This window comes from Archocentrus centrarchus, chromosome 1, assembly GCF_007364275.1.
Source record: "Archocentrus centrarchus isolate MPI-CPG fArcCen1 chromosome 1, fArcCen1, whole genome shotgun sequence".
In the NCBI taxonomy this organism is placed as follows: Eukaryota; Metazoa; Chordata; class Actinopteri; order Cichliformes; family Cichlidae; genus Archocentrus; species Archocentrus centrarchus.
The window spans coordinates 5,448,013-5,473,475 of NC_044346.1; the positions used below are offsets into that span (position 1 = coordinate 5,448,013).

Below are 25,463 nucleotides of genomic sequence, written 5' to 3' on the forward strand. Positions count from 1 at the left end.
CAAAACAAAACAAAAATACAGGGCAAACCAAAAATCGGCGGCACCAAGCCGGAAAAAACAGTCCAACAAACAGTTCAGGAGACGAGGACGAAGATGGCCTAAGCAGTCCAGGGAACCAAAACAACAAAACACAAAGAACCAGGAACAAAAAACACAGGGCCCAAACAAAAAACAGCACAAGGCCAGAAAACAGTCCATAATGTTCAGGGGGCCGCCCCGGCCAAGGGGCAGAACTCACAGGCCAGGAAAAAGAAGGGTCCTCAGGAGGCCGACCACGCTCCCAGCGACGGTGACGAAGCAGGTCAGGAGGCCGACCGCGCTCCCAGCGACGGCGGATGATCTCAGGCGGGCGGCGAAGAGACGAGACAGGAGGCCGGCCGCGCTCCCAGCGGCGAAGAAACGAGACAGGAGGCCGGCCGCGCTCCCGGCGGCGAAGAGACGAGACAGGAGGCCGGCCGCGCTCCCAGCGGCGAAGAGACAGGACAGGAGGCCGGCCGCGCTCCCGGTGGCGGCGGCGACCAGACAGGACAGGAGGCTCCGGACGCTCGGGCTGAGCGGGACCCTCCGGATGCTCGGGCTGAGCGGGACCCTCCAGCGTGGGCTCTGGATGCGCAGGCTGGGGCTGCTCTGCAGGGCGCACAGTCGTCTCCTCTGACGACTGGGGCTGCTTAGGGCATTGTTCAGGTGAGTCCGATGGTGAGGATGATGGTGACAGGGGAGCTGACTGGGAGACTAGAGACTCTACAGCAGCCGACGGGAGAGACTGCAACAGCTAACATTGAAGACTGTGAGGTACCTGGTAGTGCTGACACTGGGGAAGCTGACGTGACTGGAGATACAGAAGGAGCAGGAGCTGACTGAGTGCGAGGCAGAGCGACTGGGCCAGGGGCTGACACTGTGGAGCGAGGCAGAGCGACTGGGCCAGGGGCTGACACTGTGGAGCGAGGCAGAGCTACAGGGGCTGATGTGACACCCTAATGTGTAATCACATTAAATATTTGTTTTTGCGGTTGAAATGAGAGAAAAAAGTCACTTTGAGGATGACTTCGTTTAAGTTGTAGTTACACCCTCCATGCCAGAAGGTGGCGCATTGCTCTGTAAGACAGAATAGCGAGGTTGTAGGTCTCCATCTCCAATATGGCAGAAGCGAGGCACTGAAAAACCTTACCAGCTGTCTGTCTCATTATTTCCCTGTGTTTTACAGGAACATTTAATCTGTTAAACAGGCTCAGAACCTGGGTCTGTTACAGATTCTTGGTGGCCCGTACGGGGATTGGTTTCACACTATCCATGGAGCTGATCCTCACACATCTATAGAACCTGCTGCAGAGCTGACTATCCCAGGGAGAGCTGAAGTGAAGTGGAGAAGCTGCTAACCACCGCAGGAGAAGATCCAGCACCGAATCACCCACCATAGAGCAACGAGGAGGACAACATGGCTGACAGCGAAAGGAAGAGCCTGGTGTGGGACATCAGGAAGGGCCTGTTCGCACTGACGTCGGACCAACTCTTCCAAATTGCTTTGAAAGTGGGTCCAGTAAAGGGCAGGGATCCCTCAAAACTGTCACGTGAGGATGCAGAAGGGAGTTTTGAGCACATAAACTCATTTATGTACAGCGAGGTAATGTTAGAAGCTGAAGACAGTGGGATGGGGGAGTTGTTAGTGCTTAAGGACTTAGTAGATGACCTTCTACATCCCACCTGCAGCCCCACCGGTGCTGTGGAAAGAAATATGGAGACATCAATAGCAGACCACGCACCACCCCCATTCCAAGAGACCACCCAGTCCAATGTAGCTCAAATGTTAATGGACCATAGCAACCCTAGCCCTAACATCTCACAAGAAGAAGTCCTCAAAATAATTTCAGACTATGAGAGGGTTAGTAAGACATTGCAGGACTTAGTGAGGTCCCCTACAATACAACAAGCTCAGGAACTTCATGCCTCACAAGGGAACTTTAGACCTCCTCCCAGCCCGGTAGTTTCCCTCAAAGACCTGCCTTACCTTCCAAGACGTGAGTTCAAGGTTCAGTGAGGCCAAATAGGAGATCACACATCGGACATCAGCTACAATAGTGTGTCCAGACAGATAGAGGAGGGTGTAAAGGACAATTTCACAGAGTCTGAGATTGTACAGGGTGTGTTAAAAATCATTAAACCGGGAGATTTTAAGGACATGTTAGTTAACAAAGACAACATGACAGTTTCTGAATTGAAGGGATTCTTGCAGTCACATCTTGGAGAAAGGAATAGCACAGAGCTGTTCCAAGAGTTGATCTGTGCCAAACAGAAAGAAAATGAGACAACACAACAGTTCCTCTACCGTGTGATCGGCTTGAAACAGAGAATCCTTTTTGAATCCAAAAAGTCTGACTCTGAGATTAAGTACACTCCAGAGACCGTTCAAGGTGTCTTCCTGCACACAGTTTATCAAGGAATAGGGCACAAGGACAATAACATTAGAAGAGAGCTTAAGCCTTTGCTTACAAATCAGTCAATTACTGATGAGACCATCTTGAAACATGTTATGAAACTGACCAGTGAGGAATCTGAGCGTTATCGTAGATTAGGCTCCACACAACGAGCAAAACAGGTCAGTGCTCATGTTGCCCATGCAGACGAAGGAAAAGCAAAGCAGACAAAAAGAGAGGTTACGGAACAAAAAACAAAAGTTGATACAGTGAAGGAACTGGCCGAAAAGATTGATGCGCTAACTAGGGTTGTAGATTCACTGGCAGAGAAAGTACAAAAAGAGTGTCCTAACAGTACAACAAGACCGAAGCAGAGAGAGAGACTATATACATGTCCTAAGTGTGCACAGGTGGGCTCCAAAAGCTGCACCCACTGTTTCTCATGTGGCGAGGAAGGCCACAGAGCAATGGGCTGTTTGAAGCGCCCAAAGCAGCAGGGAAACGAGGGCCGGTTGCCGCAGAGGGACCAGCGGTAACCGAGACAACCCCAGAGTCCCCCTTAGACACAGAGACTGCCTCCTGCAGCAAGGCAAAAGTAAACCAAGCCAAAAATCAGACACTCAGAAAGAACAGAAATGCGCCATTCAAAACCACAGTAACTAACAAAGAGCCAATAGTCAGACTAACAGGAAAGAAAGCAACAACAAAATGTCTCCTTAATGGCTTAACTGTTACCGCTCTTGTAGATACAGGGGCTCAGGTTAGCTTGATAGACAGGGCTTGGAAAAATAAATACATTCCAGATGTTAATGTAAACCCGCTATCAGAGCTCATGAGTTTAACAGACTGTCAAGAAGTGCCAACGATTTATGCAGTCAATGGGGAGTGTCTCCCATTTGATGGGTGGGTAATATTAAATGTGAACCTACCAGGCAATGATGACCCAGAGCTTTCTATGAATGTGCCATTTCTAATCAGCTCAGCGCCTTTAGACACACCACTCATAGGCTTTAATGTAGTGGAAGTACTAATTCAGGGAAGTCCAGGGCAAGCTGCCTCTAACTTAGCTAAGCTACTTGGGGGGGCACTGTCTATTCCAGTAGATGAAGCACAGGGCATGGTACATTACATTCAGACACGTCAAGAGAACACAACCCAGGGACGTTTGAGAGTAGGCTACAAAGACACGATAGTCCCTGCAGGCAGTACTACCTGGGTAAAGTGTAAAATCCCACCTCAGCTTGACCCAAGCGAGTCTTTAGTCTTGTTTGAGCCTGAGGAGAGTTGTGCTCAGTTACAGCAACTAGGTTTGGGAGAGGGACTTCTGGAGATTCAGCTCAGTAAAGTACCCTATGTAACTCTCCCACTAGAAAATCACACAAAACATGACATTGTTTTAACGAGAAGGACTGCTATTGGTAATATCCAGCCAATTAAGAAAGTGATAGAGACAGATTCACCTGTTGAAAGAGACACTAAAATAGAGACTGCTACTGTTGCTCAGGCTGAAACAAACCCTCCACAATCTTTGTGGCAGCCACCAGTAGATGTAACCCATCTTGGGAAACAGCAGCAAGAGACTGTAGAAAAGATGCTGTATGAGGAGTCAGCAGTTTTTGCAAAAGATGCTAATGATATAGGCTGTATTCCGAGCTTACAAATGTCACTCAACCTCAAAGATGACATCCCTGTTCAAAAAGCTTACTCCTCTGTCCCAAAGCCTTTGTTTTCTGAAGTGAAAGAGTACATGCAGGACCTCCTGGCAAAAGGGTGGGTTGTTAAATCAAGATCACCGTATGCAGCTCCAGTCGTTTGCGTCCGTAAAAAGGATGGCTCGTTACGCCTCTGCATAGACTACCGTCTGCTGAACCAGAAAACCATCCCTGACAAACACCCTCTCCCTCGGATCCAAGACCTGACCGACACCCTAGGAGGGCACTCATGGTTCAGTATTCTCGATCAGGGCAAGGCATACCACCAGGGGTTTATGGCAGAAGGCTCACGTCACCTCACAGCTTTTGTCACCCCCTGGGGGCTTTATGAGTGGGTACGGATACCTTTCGGCCTCTCTAACGCACCAGCTGCCTTTTAAAGAAGCATGGAGGAGATGTTAAGTTCACTCAGGGACAATTGCTGATCCCATACCTGGACGACATTTTGTGCTATGCACCAACATTCGAAGAGCATGTTGAGGGTGTCAGACAAGTTCTGAGAGCACTTCAGAGACATGGTGTCAAGCTGAGGCCCGAAAAGTGTGAACTGTTTCGCAGAGAAGTAAGGTATGTAGGCCGCCTTGTATCTGCAGAGGGTGTGAGAATTGACCCCAAGGACTTGGAGGCAGTCCAATCTTTAAAGACAAAAACACCCCAGACAGTTGGTGATGTCAGACGTCTACTGGGCTTCTTGAGTTACTATCGGAGCTACATACAAGACTTTTCAGGTATTGCAAAGCCTATCTATGAGCTATTGAAAGTCAAGCCCAGCATGTCAATCCAGCTGTCTCCCCGGCCAAAGACTAAAGGTCCCCAGTTGTCATCCAGGACCCCTGTCATGTGGACTAGTGAACACCAGCAAGTACTCGAACAGCTCATTGACATGCTTACGAGCCCTCCAGTTCTGGCCTACCCTGATTTTAACTTACCCTTCTGCCTCCACACGGACGCCTCAGAACAGGGCCTCGGTGCTGTTCTTTACCAGCGCCAGGACGGGAAGTTAAGGGTGATAGGGTATGGGTCCAGGACGCTGTCTCCAGCCGAAAAGAATTATCGACTCCATAGTGGCAAGCTAGAATTCCTTGCACTCAAATGGGCAGTGTGTGAGCGTTTTAGAGACTACCTGTATTACGCCCCATACTTTACGATATACACGGATAACAATCCATTGACCTATGTAATGAGTACAGCCAAGCTCAACGCTGTGGGGCATCGCTGGGTCGGAGAACTGTCAGACTTTCGCTTTAATGTCAAGTACAGACCCGGCAAGGCCAATGTTGATGCTGACACACTGTCACGGCTGCCCCTTAATATCGACAAGTATGTCAATGAATGCACGGAAGAACTATCACCTGAAGTGGTTCAAGCAACTTGGAATGGGGCTAGAGCAGCTCAAGAAAGTGATGTTGCATGGGTTGCTGCCCTAGCCCTCGCTGCCAACGCAACTCAAGAACCACAGTCCCTGTAATGGACCAAGGTGAGCTTGCCAAAGCACAAAGAGAGGACAAAACTGTCGGTGAGGTAATAAGACTAAAGGAGAAAATGACAGTTTTAACAAATGACATCAGAAACACAGTGGGTAAAACAGCAAGAAAAATGTTGCAGGAATGGAACAAACTACATTTTGAAAATGGATTAATGTATAGACAGACAAATGATAGACAACAACTGGTCCTCCCAGCCAAATATAAAGAGACTGTGTTAAAACACCTACATGACAACATGGGACACATCGGCACAGAGAGAGTACTGGCACTGGCAAGGGAAAGATTCTACTGGCCATACATGAAAAAGGACATTGAGGACTATATTACAAGAAAATGTCCATGCATCATCAACAAGAAACCAACAACCCAAGTACGTGCTCCTATGGGCACCATAACATCCAGCTCGCCTTTAGACCTGGTCTGCGTCGACTACCTTCACCTGGAGCCCAGCCGGGGTGGATACGAATATATCCTTGTGATCGTAGACCACTTTACCAGGTTTGCCCAGGCGTACCCAACCAAAAACAAATCTGGGAAGACGGCAGCTGAACGGATCTTTGGAGAGTTCATCCCACGTTTTGGATACCCAGCACGACTCCATCACGACCAAGGCCGTGAGTTTGAGAATGAACTTTTCAAGACCTTGAGGGAGAAATCAGGGACCGGACACTCAAGAACATCACCATATCACCCTCAAGGTAACCCTGCCGAGAGGTTTAATAGGACGCTTTTGCAGATGTTAAGAACACTAGGTGAAAAAGAGAAGGAACACTGGAAAGATCATTTGCCACACATTGTACATGCTTATAATTGTACACGTCATGAATCTACAGGGTTTTCCCCCCACTTTCTACTATTTGGACACCACCCACGACTCCCTGTAGACATACTGTTTGGTCTAGTTGGGGAGAAACAGATAGTGTCACACAGAAACTACGCAGACAGGTGGGCGACAAAGATGATGGAGGCGTACAAGATAGCCAGTGAGAAAAGTAGACTGTCCAGTATCAGAGGCAAGTCTTACTATGACAAGAAGCTGAGGGGTGTAGTTTTACAGCCCGGTGATAGGGTCCTGGTCAGAAACTGTAGTGAACGCAGGGGACCAGGGAAGCTACGTTCCTACTGGGACAAGACCATTTATCTGGTTAAAGAGCAAGTAGGTGAGAACCCAGTTTATGCAGTTTACCCTGAGAAACGCAATGGGAGTAAGACAAGGGTTCTGCACCGTAATCTCCTATTACTTGTTAACGACCTTCCAGTTGAAGCTCCACCACTGAGATCTGAGCGAGCACCTGAGAGACGGACAAGACGGCGAAAGTCTCAGTTAAGTGACCAAGACACACAGAAAAGTGACTCAAGTGACTCAGGTTCTGATGAGAATGCAAGAGGGTACTGGTTTAGGTTTCCTAGAGAGACTGGGCACGTGGGAAGAAACAGTGACTGCAGCCTACCTGAAATACCATTGACAAACCAAGTCCCTGAGGACACGGGTGGCCACTTCCTGTTACCTACTAGAGACAATGAAAGCATTAGTGTACCAAGTGGGCATAACGAGACTGAACTAGACAATTCACCGGTGCCACAGATGCCCCCTGTTCCTGTGGTGCAGGCACAGCCAATTCACCCTGAAGAAGAAGGTGAAAGGGCAGAGTGGTTCACTCCACCAGGACATATAACACCTCAGATACCAACAACCAACCCACAGACTGAGTTAAGAAGGTCAGCTAGAGAAAGGAGGCCAAGAAAAATGTTTACGTATCAGTCACTAGGTGAACCCTCACTACAACCGCAGGCTATGGTATCCACTCTAGCTGCATCATATATTCCATACCAGCCATGGGCACCGACACCTTTCATGCCATTTGGTGCAGGGTTTGCGCCTTATGTGCCTTACCCAGTCATGCCTTACATGTGCACTACACCTATGTAATGTTGAGTATTTGATTTTAGGTCATGTTTGTGGACTTGTGGGTTTTGAATGTCAGGAGCCATTATTATTTTTCAGGGAGCGTGTGACACCCTAATGTGTAATCACATTAAATATTTGTTTTTGCGGTTGAAATGAGAGAAAAAAGTCACTTTGAGGATGACTTCGTTTAAGTTGTAGTTACACCCTCCATGCCAGAAGGTGGCGCATTGCTCTGTAAGACAGAATAGCGAGGTTGTAGGTCTCCATCTCCAATATGGCAGAAGCGAGGCACTGAAAAACCTTACCAGCTGTCTGTCTCATTATTTCCCTGTGTTTTACAGGAACATTTAATCTGTTAAACAGGCTCAGAACCTGGGTCTGTTACACTGACACTGTGGAGCGAGGCAGAGCTACAGGGGCTGACACTGTGGGTTCTTTCGGTCCAGTTGATCTTTCGGAGTTAACTTCAATAGTTACTTCCTCCAAACCAGCAACATGTTTATTAGATCCCATTCCTACTAGACTGTTCAAAGAAGTATTTCCAATTATTGATGCTTCAATCTTAAAAATGATCAATCAGTCTTTATTAGTTGGCTGTGTACCACAGGCCTTCAAGATGGCTGTAATTAAACCTCTACTTAAAAAGCCATCACTTGACCCAGCTGTCTTAGCTAATTATAGGCCAATCTCCAACCTTCCTTTTCTTTCAAAGATTCTTGAAAGAGTAGTTGTAAAACAGCTAACTGATCATCTGCAGAGGAACAGTTTATTTGAAGAGTTTCAGTCAGGTTTCAGAATTCATCACAGTACAGAAACAGCATTAGTAAAGGTTACAAATGATCTCCTTACAGCCTCTGACAGTGGACTCATCTCTGTGCTTGTCCTGTTGGACCTCAGTGCAGCTTTTGATACTGTTGACCATAACATTTTATTACAGAGATTAGAGCTTGCTCTAGGTATTAAAGGTACTGCACTGCATTGGTTTGAATCATATTTATCTAATAGACTCCAATTTGTTCATGTAAATGGGGAGTCTTCTTCAGACACTAAGGTTAATTATGGAGTTCCACAGGGTTCTGTGCTAGGACCAATTTTATATACATTATACATGCTTCCCTTAGGCAGTATTATTAGAAAGCACTGCATCAATTTTCATTGTTATGCAGATGATACTCAGCTTTACCTATCAATGAAGCCAGATGACACACATCAATTAGTTAAACTGCAGGAATGTCTTAAAGACATTAAGGCCTGGATGACCTCTAATTTCCTGCTTCTAAATTCAGATAAAACTGAAATTCTTGTACTCGGCCCCACAAATCTTAGAAACATGGTGTCAAACCAGATACTTACTCTGGATGGCATTACTTTGGCCTCCAGTAACACTTGGAGTCATTTTTGACCAGGATATGTCCTTCAATGCACATATTAAACAAATATGTAGGACTGATTTTTTGCATTTGCGCAATATTTCTAAAATTAGAAACATCCTTTCTCAGAGTGATGCTGAAATGCTAATTCATGCATTTATTACTTCTAGGGTGGACTATTGTAATTCGTTATTATCAGGCTGTCCTAAAAGCTCCCTGAAAAGCCTTCAGCTGATCCAAAATGCTGCAGCTAGAGTACTGACAGGGACTAGAAAGAGAGAGCAGATTTCTCCCATATTGGCTTCTCTTCATTCGCTCCCTGTTAAATCTAGAATAGAATTTAAAATCCTTCTCACCTACAAGGTCTTGTATATTCAGGCCCCATCTTATCTCAAAGACCTTATAGTCCCATATCACCCCAAAAGAGCACTTTGCTCTCAGACTGCTGGTTTACTTGTGGTTCCTAGGATACTTAAGAATAGAATGGGCCCCTCTTCTGTGGAACCAGCTCCCAGTTTGGATTTGGGAGACAAACACCCTCTCTATTTTTAAGATTAGGCTTAAAACTTTCCTTTGACTTATAGTTAGGACTGGATCAGGTGACCCTGAACCATCCCTTGGTTATGCTGCTATAGGCCTAGTCTGCTGGGGGGTTCCAATAATGCACTGTTTCTTCTCATTCACCTTATTTACTTTGTTTATACTCCACTCTGCATTTAATCATTAATTGTTATTAATCTCTGGCTCTCTTCCACAGCATGTCTTTTCTCTCCCCTCAGCCTAACCGGTCGTGACAGATGACTGCCCCTCCCTGAGCCTGGTTCTGCTGGAGGTTTCTTCCTGTTAAAAGTCGCCAAGTGCTACTTATAGGGGGTCATTTTGACTGTTGGGTTTTCTCTGTATTACTGTAGGGTCTTTACCTACAATACAAAGCACCTTGAGGCGACTGTTTGTTGTGATTTGGCGCTATATAAATAAAATTGAATTGAGTTCAGCTGTTACGAGGGGAATGAGGGACTACAAACTTCTATTATTTAACATCAGTTATTCTAATATTAAAATCATAGCATATGAAGCATTTCTGAGAATTTGTGTTTTTTGTTTTTGTTCAACAGATAAAATGAGTAGTTTTCTGCCTTTGTTGCATGAGCAACATATTAAAGTGATGTCAGCTGTTTGTTTTAGTGAATAAAGATGAGCTTCTCGACAGCTGCTCCATAGTTACCTCGTCTGTCTGGGGTGTGGAAGCCAGCGTTGGAGGAGTAAAGGAGTCCTGCATCTGTAAACACGCTTTTGGCATCTCGGCCTCCACCTCGAGTGCAACCAATGTCTCCATGCTCCACCACATCCCAAATCTGAGCAAAGGGTTCCATTAAAAAAGGTCAAATGAGTTCTGCGGTTCTGCATTTGTAGGACTTTAGTCAACGTTTGTAATTGATGTACACAATTTGAATATCACTATCCCAATGTGTAAATGGTCCATCAAAAGTTTAATTACCTTGCACTGTTAACTCTAAATCCTTATGGAAATAATGTAAATAAGTATTTAATTAACTTGTCATATTTATTTCATTTGTCTTTTTTTCAGTCTTACTGTAATCAATATTATAAAACACTTGTGCCAAATGTAAAACACACACCTTCTTTTGTGTGAGTCTGTCCTTGTTGATGAGATGCACGGCGTTGTCCACAGTCACCAGGCTGACCTTTGCCACTGGGTCACCTCTGATCTGAAATCTAAAGGTCTTCCCAGGAGTGTAGTAATTGGGTGGGTTGCCCACTGGCCCCACTGTGAGCTACAGCAGAGAATGCACTTGTTGGTCATCTTGTTATCAGGCACATTTGAAAGACTGCAGTCAAACCAAAATACTGGCCAATCAAAGTCTATGCACCACTCAGAGAAAATAAGTATTCGAGTAATTAAGAAAATTGTAACACTCAGTGCAAAAGTATTGATTGTTTATATATATATATATATATATATATATATATATATATATATATATATATATATATATAAATATACTCAAAAAAATAAAGGGAACACATAAACAACACAATATAACTCCAAGTAAATCAAACTTCTGTGAAATCAAACTGTCCACATAGGAAGCAACACTGATTGACAATCAGTTTCACAGGCTGTTGTGCAAATGGAATAGACAACAGCAGGGGTGGACTGGTAATCCGGCCGACTGTCCCCAGGGGCCAATGCTATTGCATTTTCTTCTTCCCTTTTTTTTTTTTTCAGAGACCGGCCCACAATTTAGAGGGGGTGGGCCATTGGCCCATCTTCAATATAAACAGTGGATGGAACCAATCAGGATATAGGATGAAAACGGCCCCACCCTTTCTCTGCGTGGTCCCCGTAACTCTGGCTAGTAGTTTCAGTGTTGAGCACGTGTGTTAAAGGAGAGGGAGTATGGAGAAACCGAAGAGGCAGAAAGGGGGTGAAAAGAAGTTACCTGCGAAGAAATAAAAGAGTTACTAACTAACTGTCCAGATTTGTACACTTGTAACAACACTAATTTAATGAGTAGGCTACACTCTAATATTTCTGTCTCAGACTGATGCTGAAAAGCTAATTCATGCATTTATTGCTTCTAGGTTGGACTATAGTAATTCATTATTATCAGGCTGTCCTAAAAGCTCCCTGAAAAACCTTCAGATGATCCAAAATGCTGTAGCTAGAGTACTGACAGGGACTAGAAAGAGAGAGCAGATTTCTCCCATACTGGCTTCTCTTCATTGGCTCATAGTCCCATATCACCCCAACAGAGCACTTTGCTCTCAGACTGCTGGCTTACTTGTGGTTCCTCGGATACTTAAGAGTAGAATGGGAGGCAGAGCCTTCAGCTTTCAGGCCCCTCTTCTGTGGAACCAGCTCCCAGCTTGGATTCAGGAGACAGACACCCTCTGTACTTTTAAGATTAGGATGACTGATGGGTTTATTCTGTAATTATTGTGGGGTCTTTACCTTACAGTATAAAGTGCCTTGAGGCACCTGTTTGTTGTGAGTTGGCGCTGTATAAATAAAACTGAATTGAAAAGGCTGAAACAGTAATGCATCCTAAAAAATTAATGATCAACTTTAACCCTCCAGCATTAATAATGGTTAAGTTCAGGGGACAATGAAATAGTATTAAGGGGGCCCCAAATTGAATCTTGCTTAGGGCCCCTTCAAGGCTTGGGCCGGCTCTGCTGTAGGTGAAGACAGCAGCAGACAGGGAGAGGAGCAGCCAGAGATGCAGGCTTTGGAAACTGAGGGACAGAGTGAGCGGGAAAGTGTAGTACGTACGCAGGTACCAACGTTAGGATAATACAGGGACTTTGAGGTGATGGAGGTAACGTTAGCTCTGTTACATCAGAATGATGAGCAATGGTGATTGATTAGTATCAATATTATTGGTATTTGCATACTTCCCAAAATCTGGCAGCCGCGGCACTTTAATCTGATAAAATAGCAAACGGTCAAGGCCGAGAAGTGTTGATGAGCAGCAAGTGTCCATGTTAGGCATCATAGCATTTTAGATATTTAGGTTAAAGGTGTGTTGAAAGGCTGCATAGTAGCTTGAATTTGTTGCCTCTATGCTGGTTAAACATGTTTGAAAAACACTCAAACAGGTGAAATAACACATTTTTAAAAAAGCTAAATGATAAGTAAAAGCTTTGTAATTTAAGTATTACTAAAGTAAGTGTAAAAAAAAGTATAAAAGTATTATTACCAAAAGGTGTGCCCATACTGAATAAGAGTAAGACAGTGTCAAATGCTTTTAAGACATAGTTGTGGGCCAGTCTGAGCCAAAAATGCCAGGGCCAATTTTTTTGTCCCAGTCCAGCCCTGGACAACAGGTGGAAATTATTGGCAATTAGCAAGACACACTCAATAAAGGAGTGGTTCTGCAGGTGAGGACCACAGACCACTTCTCAGTATCTATGCTTTCTGGCTGATGTTTTGGTCACTTTTGAATGTTGGTGGTGCTTTCACACTCGTGGTAGCATGAGATGGACTCTACAACCCACACAAGTGGCTCAGGTAGTACAGCTCATCCAGGATGGCACATGGATGCGTGCTATGGCAAGAAGGTTTGCTGTGTCTGTCAGCGTAGTGTTCAGAGGCTGGAGGCGCTACCAGGAGACAGGCCAGTACACCAGGAGACATGGAGGAAGCCGTAGGAGGGCAACAACCCAGCAGCAGGACCGCTACCTCCGCCTTTGTGCAAGGAGGAACAGAAGGAGCACTGCCAGAGCCCTGCAAAATTACCTCCAGCAGGCCACAAATGTGCATGTGTCTGCACAAACGGTTAGAAACCAACTCCATGAGGATGGTATGAGGGCCCGACGTCCACAGATGGGGGTTGTGCTCACAGCCCAACACCGTGCAGAACGCTTGGCATTTGCCAGAGAACACCAGGATTGGCAAATTCGCCACTAGTGCCTTGTGTTCTTCACAGATGATGATGTTGATGATGATGATGATGATGATGATGATGATGATGATGATGATGATGATGATGATGATGATGATACTTTATTGATCCCACAATGGGGAAATTACAGTTAACAGAACACCCATCAAGAAGACAAAAAGAACAAACATGGGGAGATAGGTGAACTGCGGCCATGCTGCCCCCATTCTGGAGGCGCTGCCATAAAAAGACAGAAACAATAGTGAAAACATATAGATGAAAGCAGGTTCACACTGAGCACATGTGACAGACGTGACAGAGTCTGGAGACACCGTGGAGAGCGATCTGCTGCCTGCAACATCCTTCAGCATGACCAGTTTGGCAGTGGGTCAGTAATGGTGTGGGGTGGCATTTCTTTAGAGGCCCACACAGCCCTCCATGTGCTCGCCAGAGGTAGCATGACTGCCATTAGGTCCCGAGATGAGATCCTCAGACACCTTGTGAGACCATATGCTGGTGCAGTTGGCCCTGGGTTCCTCCTAAGGCAGGACAATGCTAGACCTCATGTGGCTGGAGTGTGTCAGCAGTTTCTGCAAGATGAAGGCATTGAAGCTGGCCCGCCAGTTCCCCAGACCTGAATCCGATTGAGCACATCTGGGACATCATGTCTCGTTCCATCCACCAACATCACGCTGACTGTCCAGGAGTTGGCGGATGCTTTAGTCGAGGTCTGGGAGGAGATCCCTCAGGAGACCATCCACCTCATCAGGAGCATGCCCAGGCATTGTAGGAAGGTCATACAGGCACATGGAGGCCATACACAATACTGAGCCTCATTTTGACTTGTTTTAAGGACATTACATCAAAGTTGGATCAGCCTGTAGTGTGTTTTTCCACTTTAATTTTGTGTGTGACTCCAAATCCAGGCCTCCATTGGTTAATAAATTTGATTTCCATTGATGATTTTTGTGGGATTTTGTTGTCAGCACATTCAACTTTGTCGAGAACAAAGTATTCAATGAGAATATTTCATTCATTCAGATCTAGGATGTGTTATTTGAGTGTTCCCTTTATTTTTTTGAGCAGTGTATATAAAACCTGCAGTTCCCAGAATGGCCTGGCTCCAAACCAACCCAGTCCCCACAGCCAAAAAAAATGTCACCACCTGGATTATGATCTGTGGTTGCTGCAGTTGGTCAGGTCCAGGTTCAGCAACATTATGTGCTCAAAGAATGAGGTCAGCTGACTACCTGAATATATTGAATGACCGGGTTATTCCATCAATGGAATTTTTCTTCCCTGATGGCACGGGCATATTTCAAGATGACAATGCCAGGATTCATTGGGCTCCAATTGTGAAAGAGTGGTTCTGGGAACATGAGACATCATTTTCACATGTGAATTGGCCACCACAGAGTCCAGACCTCAACCCCATTGAGAATCTTTGGGATGTGTTGGAGAAGGCTTTACACAGTGGTCAGAATCTGCCATCATCACTGCAAGATCTTGGTGAAAAATTAATGCAACACTGGATGGAAATCAATCTTGTTGAAACAATGCCACAGCAAATGCATGCCGTAATCAAAGCTAAAGGCAGTCCAAAGAAATATTAGTGTGTGACCTTTTTTTGGTGCCGACTTTTTGTTTTTGGACAAGCAGTGTACTTGTTTTGCCACTTTTCAAAAGCTTACAGATTTAATACCATGTGTATGAAAACCCACGGCAGCACATGAACATCATAACCACACCCACGGTGGCTACACCTGTTCTCTACACTGTATATTTGTGTGATTTTGTGGAAGACTTCAAAATGCAGAAAAGTAGAGAAACCGGTGTACTTAACACTGACATGGTAAATGAGCTGGTACTTATGTAGCACTTTTCTATTCCACAGTAAGTACTTTCTACTCATTTGCCTAATTACACTCATAGAAGCACTTTTTTTTCTATGACTAAGCAATTTTCTCTAATATTCACACACTTGCACATCGATGAGTCCAACTGGGACTGGGATTCAGTATCTCACCCAAGGATACTGTGACATGCAGACTGGTGTTTAACTGGTAGAGGCTCGACACCCCCCCCCCCCCCCCCTCCCCCAAAACTACCTGTGATACTGAGCTGTGCACTCACCCCTCCAACACAGGAATCCACCACATCTATCCAGATGGAATCTGACACCACCTCCTCTTGCCCCACCCAGGGAATCGTGTAGTACGCTACAACACGAAACGATGGCATCATCTCTGGTGTTGCCATCAGCCCAGTCCTGGTGAGTTTCTGACTGGTTATATCCATGCGCCCAACACTGATAATTTTGCCTTTACTAAGAATCTAGTTTTTGGAGAGAAAGTCAGGGGTTAATATTCAATATTCAGTTGATTTAGCTGATTGTCCTGCATTCTCTTTTATGTTCAGGTGTACTGGAACATGATCTATGTCATCTCACCAGGTAGGTGATGTGTTTGATGGAGTCTCTGTGTGGCCCGTTTTGAGGGATGACTGTGAACGTCACAAAAATCGTTTGTCCTAAAGACACTGTGCTGGATCCTGTGGAGATATGCAGGTAGTTTTGTTGGTGCCGGTTTTGGGGTGTGTAGGGCTGAACAGTGATCTCTTGCCTGGCCTGCTGCTCTGGTCTCAGGCCATCCTGCATGGTTTCAGCCTGTAAAACAAAAACAAACAAAAACCCACTGGGGCTTAGTTTTTTATGTCTTCTTATCCAATTACCACTAGTACAGAATGTAAAAGTATTAAGCCGAGACTAATACCAATAGCTAGAAATGTTCCTAACTAATCTATTAACCTTCCACACCTTACAAAAAAAAAAAGATGATTGCACGCACATGTAGAATCAGTTATGTAGAGCAGTAATACTAACGGTGATAGTTTGTGGGCGAATATCGCTCGGCATGTTGATGCTGGCTCTGACGTTCCCAGAGGTCACATGCAACGGTGCGTCCAGCAAGTTCAGCTTAACTCGCACGTTATGGGCTGGGGAGCCATCGTGGTGGCTCACCTGGATCTGGAAAAGATTTCTCCATGTTTTCGGATGCTCACTCACTACCATTTTTATTTAAACTTAAACAATAAATTCAAACAGAATGAAAACACAGAGAATGACTCTTACTGTGAAGTCAAAGGGAAGGCCTGGCTTGAAGTACTTTGGCGTGTTTTGGAACAATAAGACGTAGGGAGATTCCACGATTTTAATCCCAGTTTTTTCAGCCTCAACCAGATCGCTTCCTGTTGTGGTAAATGCTCTCATCAAACGACAAGAAATCAGAAACAACACAAACAAGAAACAATAACCACTGACCTAATTAATGTCATGAACATAGAGTCAAAAGCTCCTTGGAGAAAGGAGTCTGAATTCAAATTTTCTGTGTTGTGTGCCAGGAGTTGCAATAAAGCTGCGGCCAGTTGCGGTTCATATTCAATCAATATTGCTTAACTGTCAGTTCTACTGCAGCAAAGTTTTTGACTGCTTTAGCTTATCTGGAGTGCTAAAGGGCACGTCGATACAAATCAGAGCTCAGGTTGCATCAGTTTCACAGAAAGGTCAGTTTCACTTTTGTCCCTGGCAATCATGGCTTCTTACAACACACTGGAGAGTTTGGTCATATAAGAATGAAAACGGCACAACAAGCTGATCATCAACTGATGTGAGAACATGAAGCAACATGACATTACACAGCCCGCTTTACAGTATGGTCAAAATTCTGAGTTCGTTTCTTGAGAAAGCACATAAATGAAATCTGCTCATTCACAGCACAGTTTATATTTAGGCAAATTGTAAAAATTTTCAGGTTATTATCTTTATTTTTAGACATTTGTTGTTGTATTTCAGCTGATCCTGTAGTGGGTCACACTACATACTTACCTGTCTTGGTGAGCACAGACGCCTTGACGTACACAGAGTTGCCGACCAAATCTCTAGTGTTGGGGTAAGCGCTTCTGATCTCTTCCATACTCAGTTTAACAATTCCTCCATCGAGCTGAAGGACGAGAAGTTATTACAAATTACTTTTAAGGTATAAAGGCCATTTGGCCTACCCAATACTTACAATTACAACTCTTGGCTCAAGGACCTCCTTCATAGACACCCTGCTTTTTGAAGGCTGTGGTACAACGGTGCTATGTGAGCAAGCTAATTACTATACACAAAGTAATAACATTTTTTCTTTAACCAAAAAAAATATAAAAGTGTAATAGTTACTTAAGCTGTTTTAAACTTTTTAAATGCTTCTAAGTTCTTATTTTAGCTCTCTGGCTGCAGCTGCACTGTATGTTTGAGTCTCATGGCTCTCATTAACTTCCTGTTTAAAACTACTTGTAACAATTTTCCATATAGAGCAACATGACTTAAGGCATGCAATCCATAGAATAAGCAGTAAGGTCTCAGTCGCACAGGCCTAGGAACCAGTCTGCGCCCCCTGACGTGCCATTTGCTCCCTGAGCTGTAGTGAAACTTGAAAAAGTGCAACAAAAACCAAAAACAGAGAACATTCATCTCCAAAGTACTGTAAAAGCTGTGCCTCCCAGTTTGCATTGCACTTGCCAGCCACTCGTGCAATAGTGACCAGTAGTAACAAGGGGATCACTGACTGGTGTCTAGGCCTGTGTGACCGGGGCTTTAGCAACTGATTTCACATTAACTGCCAGCAATCACTCGCAACTGGCTGGGGAACACACATTTTACCCTGACTGTCATAGTCCGGGGTCCATGTGACCCTATGTGTTTTTGTTTTGGATTCATTTGTCTGTTCTGGGGTTTTCTTTTGTTGAGGGGTTTGGTTATGTTTGATTTTTTAGTTCCTTGTGTTTCCCAGTGTTTAGTGTCAGGTCTGCGTCTCTGTTCCCTTGAGTCACTTCCTGTTTTATTTTGACAGTCTCGTGTTCCCTGTGCTTTGTATTTAGTTTTGCTTCCCCTATGTCATTGGGTTCATTTGGTTCGCCTGCTGTTCCCTGTTGTTTTCACGTGCCCTAATTACCTTGTGTGTATTTAAGCCCTCAGTTTTCCTCTGTTCATTGTTGTGGTGTCGTCCTTGTTACCCTCATTAGTCCCCTCTTAGCTGTGTGTTCTCTGGTTTAGTATTTTTGCTTTTTCCTTCTCCCAGGCTTTGTGAGTGTTTTTGCCTTCATTGAGATTTTGGGGTTTTGTGTTTTCTTTTGCATGTTCTCCCTGTGTCTGTGTGGCTTCTCTCTGATGACACTCAACTGTGACACTGACAACCAGTGGTTGCCAGATGTAATGCTGTAGGCCTGTGTGACTAAGGCCTATACATACAACTTATAGGTTGTATTAGCAGCAGTAGCTTTACTAAACAGACATTAAATTACTGAGATGTATTTTGCTGCACTGCAAAAATATCCCAACACCTGTGCTAAACAACAAACATACAACAGTAAAAGGAAGCACACAAACATTACAAATATTACAACATAGTTCCAAAATACAGAAAACTAAATCTACAGCTGTAGCAATTTAAAAATGTTAGGGTGAACTTACATTGGACACCTCCTTCACCGAAGGTAATCTCCTCATCTCTTTGTTGATCTTGACTCCAAACACAACATAGGCTGTCCCCTGGACAGGCTGTCCATACAGATAACTGAAACACAGTCCCCAAAACAGTTAGGCATCAACCTGTGGATTTCATTTACTTCAAAAGGCCCACTAATAGTTCCCAAGCCAAATGCAGCCAACAGGGAAAATGCAGTTCCTCTAATGACCGCTTGGAGCCCAGACAGTAGAAAACATGGACATAACTTCCAAAAATGAAGCCATTATGGGAGAAGCAGTGTTGATGTTTCAAAATGCAGAGTCCAGAAACTATGAGCTTGAGCATTCTTAAGGACTGAGATGAGGATTCTGATGTCATTACAACTGCATTTTGAGATTCTTGACTTTCTGAAGAGTCTGTTTGCAGGGTAGGGCATAATATCTAAGGATGGGTTAGAATTTGATTCCATCTTGGCCCAGCCTCTCTCTCTCTGTGTGGAGTTTGCATGTTCTCCCCGTGTCTGTGTAGGTTTTCTCCGGGTACTCTGGTTTCCTCCCACAGTCCAAAGACATGCATTTACTGGGGTTAGGTTAATTGGCCACTCTAAATTGCGCATAGATGTGAATGAGAGCATGAATGTGAGTGTGAATGGTTGTCTGTCTCTCTGTGTTGGCCCTGCGACAGGCTGGCGACCTGTACAGGGTGTACCCTACCTCTCACCCCATGTCAGCTGGGATAGGCTCAAGCCCCCCAAGCCCCGCTCAAGCGGAAGTGAATGGATGGATGGATTGATGGATGGATGGAGGGTTAGAATTATGTTTAGACTAAACTTAGCACAAGATTAGCAGGACCTTAAATTAACCATCAAGGAAATAACATTTCAGTAGCACAGACAGGATGGGATTTACTTAGAGATCGATTATGGCCAAAAGCTGTTGGGAAAAAAAAAAAAAAAGAGTGTTTGTTGGTACATGTAAGTGCAATAAACACACCTGGCTGAGATCGCTACTTCCAGCTCACTGTCTTCCAGGCTAAGGAAGGACTTCTTGAGTGTTAAGGTAACGTTGAAGGCAGGAAGCTCTGAAACACAAACGTTAGAGAGTTGGTCCAAAATGTGATATTCAGAAAACATAAAGAACAGTAATTCAGCAAACAAAGAGAAAAGTCCTGCTAATGTGATTTATACAATAATTTCACCTACCATATTTCTTCACCTGGAACTGAGAAGTGAAAGTGTTTTGTTCCCAGTGGTCAAATTTTGCTGTAACAATCCACGTTCCTTCACTGCAAGATACTCAGATTAGGACAAGTGCATAAATGCTGCTCAACACTGAGCATGCTGTTCATTCCACAACAATGTAAAGGCTATGTCATGTGCACACAGGTATACAGTGGCTTGCAAAAGTATTCATACCCCTTGAACTTTTCCATATTTTGTCACATTACAACCACAAACATAAATATATTTCACTGGAATTTAATGTGAAAGACCAGCACAAAGTGGTATACAATTGTGAAATGGAACCAAAATTATACATGTTTCAAAATCTTTTTTACAAATATAAAACTGAAAAGTGTGGTGTGCAAAAGTATTGAACCCCCCTGAGTCAATACTTTGTGGAACCACCTTTTGCTGCAATTACAGCTGCAAGTCTTTTAGGGTATGTCTCCACCAGCTTTGCACATCTAGAGACTGAAATTTTTGCCCATTCTTCTTTGCAAAACAGCTCAAGCTCAGTCAGATTAGATGGAGAGTGTTCATGAACAGCAGTTTTCAGATCTTGCCACAAATTCTCATTGGGTTTAGGTCTGGACTTTGACTGGGCCATTCTAACACATGAATATGTTTGGTTTTAAACCATTCCATTGTAGCCCTGGCTTTATGTTTAGGGTCGTTGTCCTGCTGGAAGGTGAACCTCCGCCCCAGTCTCAAGTCTTTTGCAGACTCCAACAGGTTTTCCTCCAAGGTTGCCCTGTTTTTGGCCCCATCCATCTTCCCATCAACTCTGAACAACTTCCCTGTCCCTGCTGAAGAGAAGCAGCCCCAGAGCATGATGCTGCCACCACCATATTTGACAGTGGGGATGGTGTGTTCAGAGTGATGTGTAGTGTTAATTCTCCGCCACACATAGTGTTTTGCATTTTGACCAAAAGGTTCAATTTTGGTCTCATCTGACCAAAGCACCTTGTTCCACATGTTTGCTGTGTCCCCAACAGCTTCTGGCAAACCGCAAACGGGACTTTTCATGGTTTTCTTTTAACAATGGCTTTCTTCTTACCACTCTTCCATAAAGACCACATTTGTGCAGTGCACGACTAATAGTTGTCCTGTGGACAGATTTCCCTACCTGAGCTGTGGATCTCTGCATTTGGTCCAGAGTCACCATGGGCCTCTTGGCTGCATCTCTGATCAGTGCTCTCCTTGTTCGGCCTGTAAGTTTAGGTGGACGGCCTTGTCTTGGTAGGTTTACAGTTGTGCCATACTCTTTCCATTTCCGGATAATGGATTGAACAGTGCTCCGTGAGATGTTCAAAGCTTGGGAAATCTTTTTATAGCCTAAGCCTTCTTTAAACTTCTCCACAATCTTATTCCTGACCTGTCTGCTGTGTTCTTTGGACTTCATGATGCTGTTTACTCCCCAATATTCTCTGAGGCCATCACAGACCAGCTGTATTTGTACTGAGATTAGATTACACACAGGGGGACTCTTTTTAGTCATTGGAAGTCATCAGGCAACTTCTGAATGCAATTGGTTGCACTCAGAGAAAAGGGGGCTGAATACTTTTGCACACCCCACTTTTCAGTTTGTTATTTGTAAAAAATGTTTTGATTCATGTATAATTTTGATTCCACTTCACAATTGTATACCACTTTGTGTTGGTCTTTCACATTAAGTTCCAGTGAAATATATTTATGTTTGTGGTTGTAATGTGACAAAATATGGAAAAGTTCAAGGGCTATGAATACTTTTGCAAGCCACTGTATATCTTACCTGAAATGTGAAAAGTCTTCAAGATCAACATCAAACATTTTATGATAAGATGACTAGAAGCCAAAAATCTCTTGGGGCTGTTATAGTTGTGTTAAGCTTGTTATATGCTGAAACATCTACCAAACGAGTTACTTACTTAACATATTCAGAGAGTGGAAACGTTTCCGATAATACGCCATTAACAGAGTTGTTCCTGGAGACCTGTTTAACCACCACGCCATGTGGATTCTGCAGCACACAAACAAAACCATCACGGGAGCCGATACAGCCAATAAATGAAAGGGATATCACCAAAATACTGCCGGAACCCATGATCAACAGTTTTTACAAATACTACAAAGATTACAATGACCTCTTCTCAGACCATTATTTAGCTACAATAAGATCCCCCGCTTTCTGTTACATGCATTGTTTTTGTCTTAGCAACATCTTTTGGCACAAACCATATGATTCACCGAAAGATTTCATATTTACAATCAATGATTTGTTCACCTCAATGTCTATTGTGATGGCGCTCTCAAAGGCCTTAAAGGCTGGAGAAGACACAAAGGCTCGAAATCGAACTGGAGAGGGTGAGAGGGAACGAAAGCTTTCATTTCTTATAAGTCAGTTGAAAAATATCATGACCTGTAGATATAGCCTGAATACTATAGTTGTTTTAATTAGTCGTATCTTTCTTTTCTAGTTATCTATTAAGTTTTCTCACTGGTATTTCCTGGATTGTAGATGGGTTTGTCCGTCTGGATGAAGATGTACCCGGAGTGAAAGGTTACCATGAGTAGTCTCCTCTCGACGTGGAAACCCCCGAAGGTCACTTTCAGATACACAAATTTATTCCTCTTTTCTTCGCGATTCAGCAGATCAGAGGAAAGCTGTGATAAGATGTGATTGTGACACAGAAGACAGTTAACCTTAAAAGCTACTCTCAGTTGTTGGTCTTGTTGGTTTTTTTAAGTTTAAATACACAAACCTTGCACAACAGTTTTTTTAGAAATGACTCATTTCTTCCCTTTACTTTGCCACAGCATTGCTTTCAGTTTAGTGATAGTTTGGGTTACATCACAGTTCACAGGTTATTGCAATTTGTGAAGTAAAGAAAGAAAATGATGTTGGCACTGATCGGCACAAATTAATGAGAATTAAAATCCACTGAGAAGTCGAAGACGTTTGGAAACATTCATATCCGGGACAACCAGGACAAATTAATCAAACAGGATTAATTCCTCATTTCTCCTTTGACTCTAGCTGGAATATCAATTCTTGTGAATTCATGGAGGGACGAATGAATAGGTGATGACACCTTTCCATCACATAGGTTCATTGGCTCTTTGATACATGACTGAAGCTATTAAGAGAGCATCGTGTTATAATAGGTCACACTTTTCTCAGATATAGGTTAGTACCTCCAGACCAGTGGTACTTGTGCACATACCCATTGTTTGAACTGGATCTAGTAACCTCAAATTTGGCCTTGCCGAGTCACCTGTATGGGATGGAGGATGTTGAATCCATTTGCCTGGTTCAGTGTGACAGACTCCTGTAAAAATGTGGTGGCCTCGGTGAAGTCCTGGATCAAGATGGAGACGGTGATGGGGTCAGACACACGATCAGCCTGTAAGTAGATGTTCTCCTGGCTGTCTGTCCTCAGCAGATCTGGAGCCAGCAGAATGAACCTGAAGGAGAACACATGAGGCAGAGGAAGAACTTTTTTGTATTTCACTAACACGACTGTCACCAGTCGCTCAGCTCTCTTATCACAGCTACTTCAGTAGTACTACTGTGTATTATTTTACTATGCTACTCTAGTAACATAGTAATAATACTGCCACATTGTATGTTGTAGCACAAATGGTATTTTTTTTTATTGTGACATACACTGGTGCCATTAATTTTCCAAAGAAGGTAATTAAATAAAGGATATTAATTAAAAACACACAAATCCTAAAAACTATTTGTTTGACAGATGAATTAAGAGGCCATTAAGAGCCATTGAGCTACTGTACCTTGGTGAAGAATCAATTATGTTCTGTGGTCTGGCTAAGCTGTTAATGAAGAGGAAAAGTATTAATTACAATCATGGCATAGTACTGCTAAATGATACTGGGATATAACATGTATATTATATTGAACATGAAAACTTCAACACAGAAGGGGAGATGAGATGCTTTATGTGGAAGCTGCTGTTAAAAAAAATATTTTTATAACTGACCTAAAAAAAAAAACAAATCTTAATCACTACAGCAGAGAAAGCCGTCCAAAATGATGAGAATATTTTTAAGGACTGTGAAGTACATATCTAAAGCTCTACAGTATAAAAACATATATGTAATATGTAAAAATACATTTTTTAAAAATCAGTGAATTCATTTATTTCTTTTTTAGTTGATGCATATTTTGCTTTCTGTTAGGCCAAATCCTGCACAGCTTATTTACTCATCATGAAGATCCCAGTATCGGGCAATTGGTACAAATCTAGGAAAAAGATTCAGAAATAAAAACAGAAACTGCCAAAGGCTTAAACTTGTTTATATACTGTATAATTTTTATGCACAGACATCCTATGCTCACATCTTTGTGCAAACACACACACACATACCTGTCACGCCATGGATGTCTGTAAAGAGCACAGCTCGATTATTAAACAAAACCTCAAAGATGTAGCGATCAACAATCTGCAGGAACTGAAGTAAAGCCTCTTACCTTCTCCAATTGTCATACTGTCCATTTGCATTGCAAAGAAACACAAGAAATAAAATGTTGTGTAGCTTCAACTGAACCATCCTGACAGTCTTGGAGTTTGAGTGGACTATGGCTCCCAGCAGATCTGCTAACAGCAGATCAATAAAACAAACTATGGGCTTGTTTGGCCTAGAAGCATGGGGAGGCCTTAATCAGGGCAAAGGATCACCATTAACATAGCTTGCTTTTTGTTTGTTAGTTTGTTTTAAGTCATTTTAATCCACCTTTATCCCCACAGAGTTGTATAATTTTTAAAGAAAAATACTTTGTAACTGTTCTTTCAGTTGTGTTTATCCTAAACTATCCAAAATAACATTTCACTAAGCTGGCATAGTTACATTTCAAAATCACACTGGCATTTATGCTGACACAAGTGCCTGATAATGATTGTCTAATGCCATTACACTAGGGACTTGAGGTGCTTCCACCTAGAAAAGTTAAAAAATTAATGGCACCCCCAAGACTGGAAACTGTATGTTTTTAAGCTTTGTGAAGATAAGAAGCAAACCGATGTGTAAATTGCACTGTGAGAAATAGTTCCTGTAGTAGTTCAAACTCTCTTGATTAGGAGTGAATTATGAAAACACAATACAAACACCTGCACTATTGTCTTGCAGTTCAGTGCTACTCTGGTAACAAATGTTCTGCAAACGCATCAAATTAATGGAGTTTATTTTTTGTTTATTGTCCAGTCCTAATCCGGTGATCAGAGCCGTGCGCTACGAGCCAGATTAATGCAGCTGCATCAAACTCAGTTTTCTGTGTCAAGTAAGTGGCACTCTTTTTACCTGACTAAATCACCATGGTAACTTGGACTATATTGCCAAAAGTATTCGCTCACCCATCCAATCATTGAATCATTGAATTCAGGTGTTCCAGTCATGCAGAATGCTCCTACAAACATTAAAGAATGGCTCACTCTCAGT

General features: G+C 43.4%; 1 protein-coding gene across 1 annotated transcript in view; it reads right to left on the bottom strand.

The window, feature by feature from the left end:
- Positions 1 to 24,614, bottom strand: part of LOC115780855 (complement C3-like) — a 53,577-nt gene extending 28,963 nt beyond the window's left edge. The window contains exons 1-18 of the mRNA XM_030730277.1: positions 24,499 to 24,614; positions 24,395 to 24,412; positions 24,232 to 24,270; positions 23,802 to 23,840; positions 23,282 to 23,471; positions 22,505 to 22,670; positions 22,291 to 22,361; positions 21,935 to 22,026; positions 20,007 to 20,089; positions 19,798 to 19,885; positions 18,811 to 18,913; positions 17,182 to 17,296; positions 16,429 to 16,544; positions 16,180 to 16,323; positions 15,748 to 15,963; positions 15,432 to 15,632; positions 10,530 to 10,685; positions 10,115 to 10,244 (exon numbers count right to left, since the gene is read on the bottom strand). Of these exons, the coding sequence (XP_030586137.1) occupies positions 10,115 to 10,244; positions 10,530 to 10,685; positions 15,432 to 15,632; positions 15,748 to 15,963; positions 16,180 to 16,323; positions 16,429 to 16,544; positions 17,182 to 17,296; positions 18,811 to 18,913; positions 19,798 to 19,885; positions 20,007 to 20,089; positions 21,935 to 22,026; positions 22,291 to 22,361; positions 22,505 to 22,670; positions 23,282 to 23,471; positions 23,802 to 23,840; positions 24,232 to 24,270; positions 24,395 to 24,412; positions 24,499 to 24,578 (2,047 nt within the window). The 5' untranslated portion in view covers positions 24,579 to 24,614. The remainder of the gene's footprint in view (positions 1 to 10,114; positions 10,245 to 10,529; positions 10,686 to 15,431; positions 15,633 to 15,747; positions 15,964 to 16,179; positions 16,324 to 16,428; positions 16,545 to 17,181; positions 17,297 to 18,810; positions 18,914 to 19,797; positions 19,886 to 20,006; positions 20,090 to 21,934; positions 22,027 to 22,290; positions 22,362 to 22,504; positions 22,671 to 23,281; positions 23,472 to 23,801; positions 23,841 to 24,231; positions 24,271 to 24,394; positions 24,413 to 24,498) is intronic.
- Positions 24,615 to 25,463: the final 849 nt, after the last annotated feature.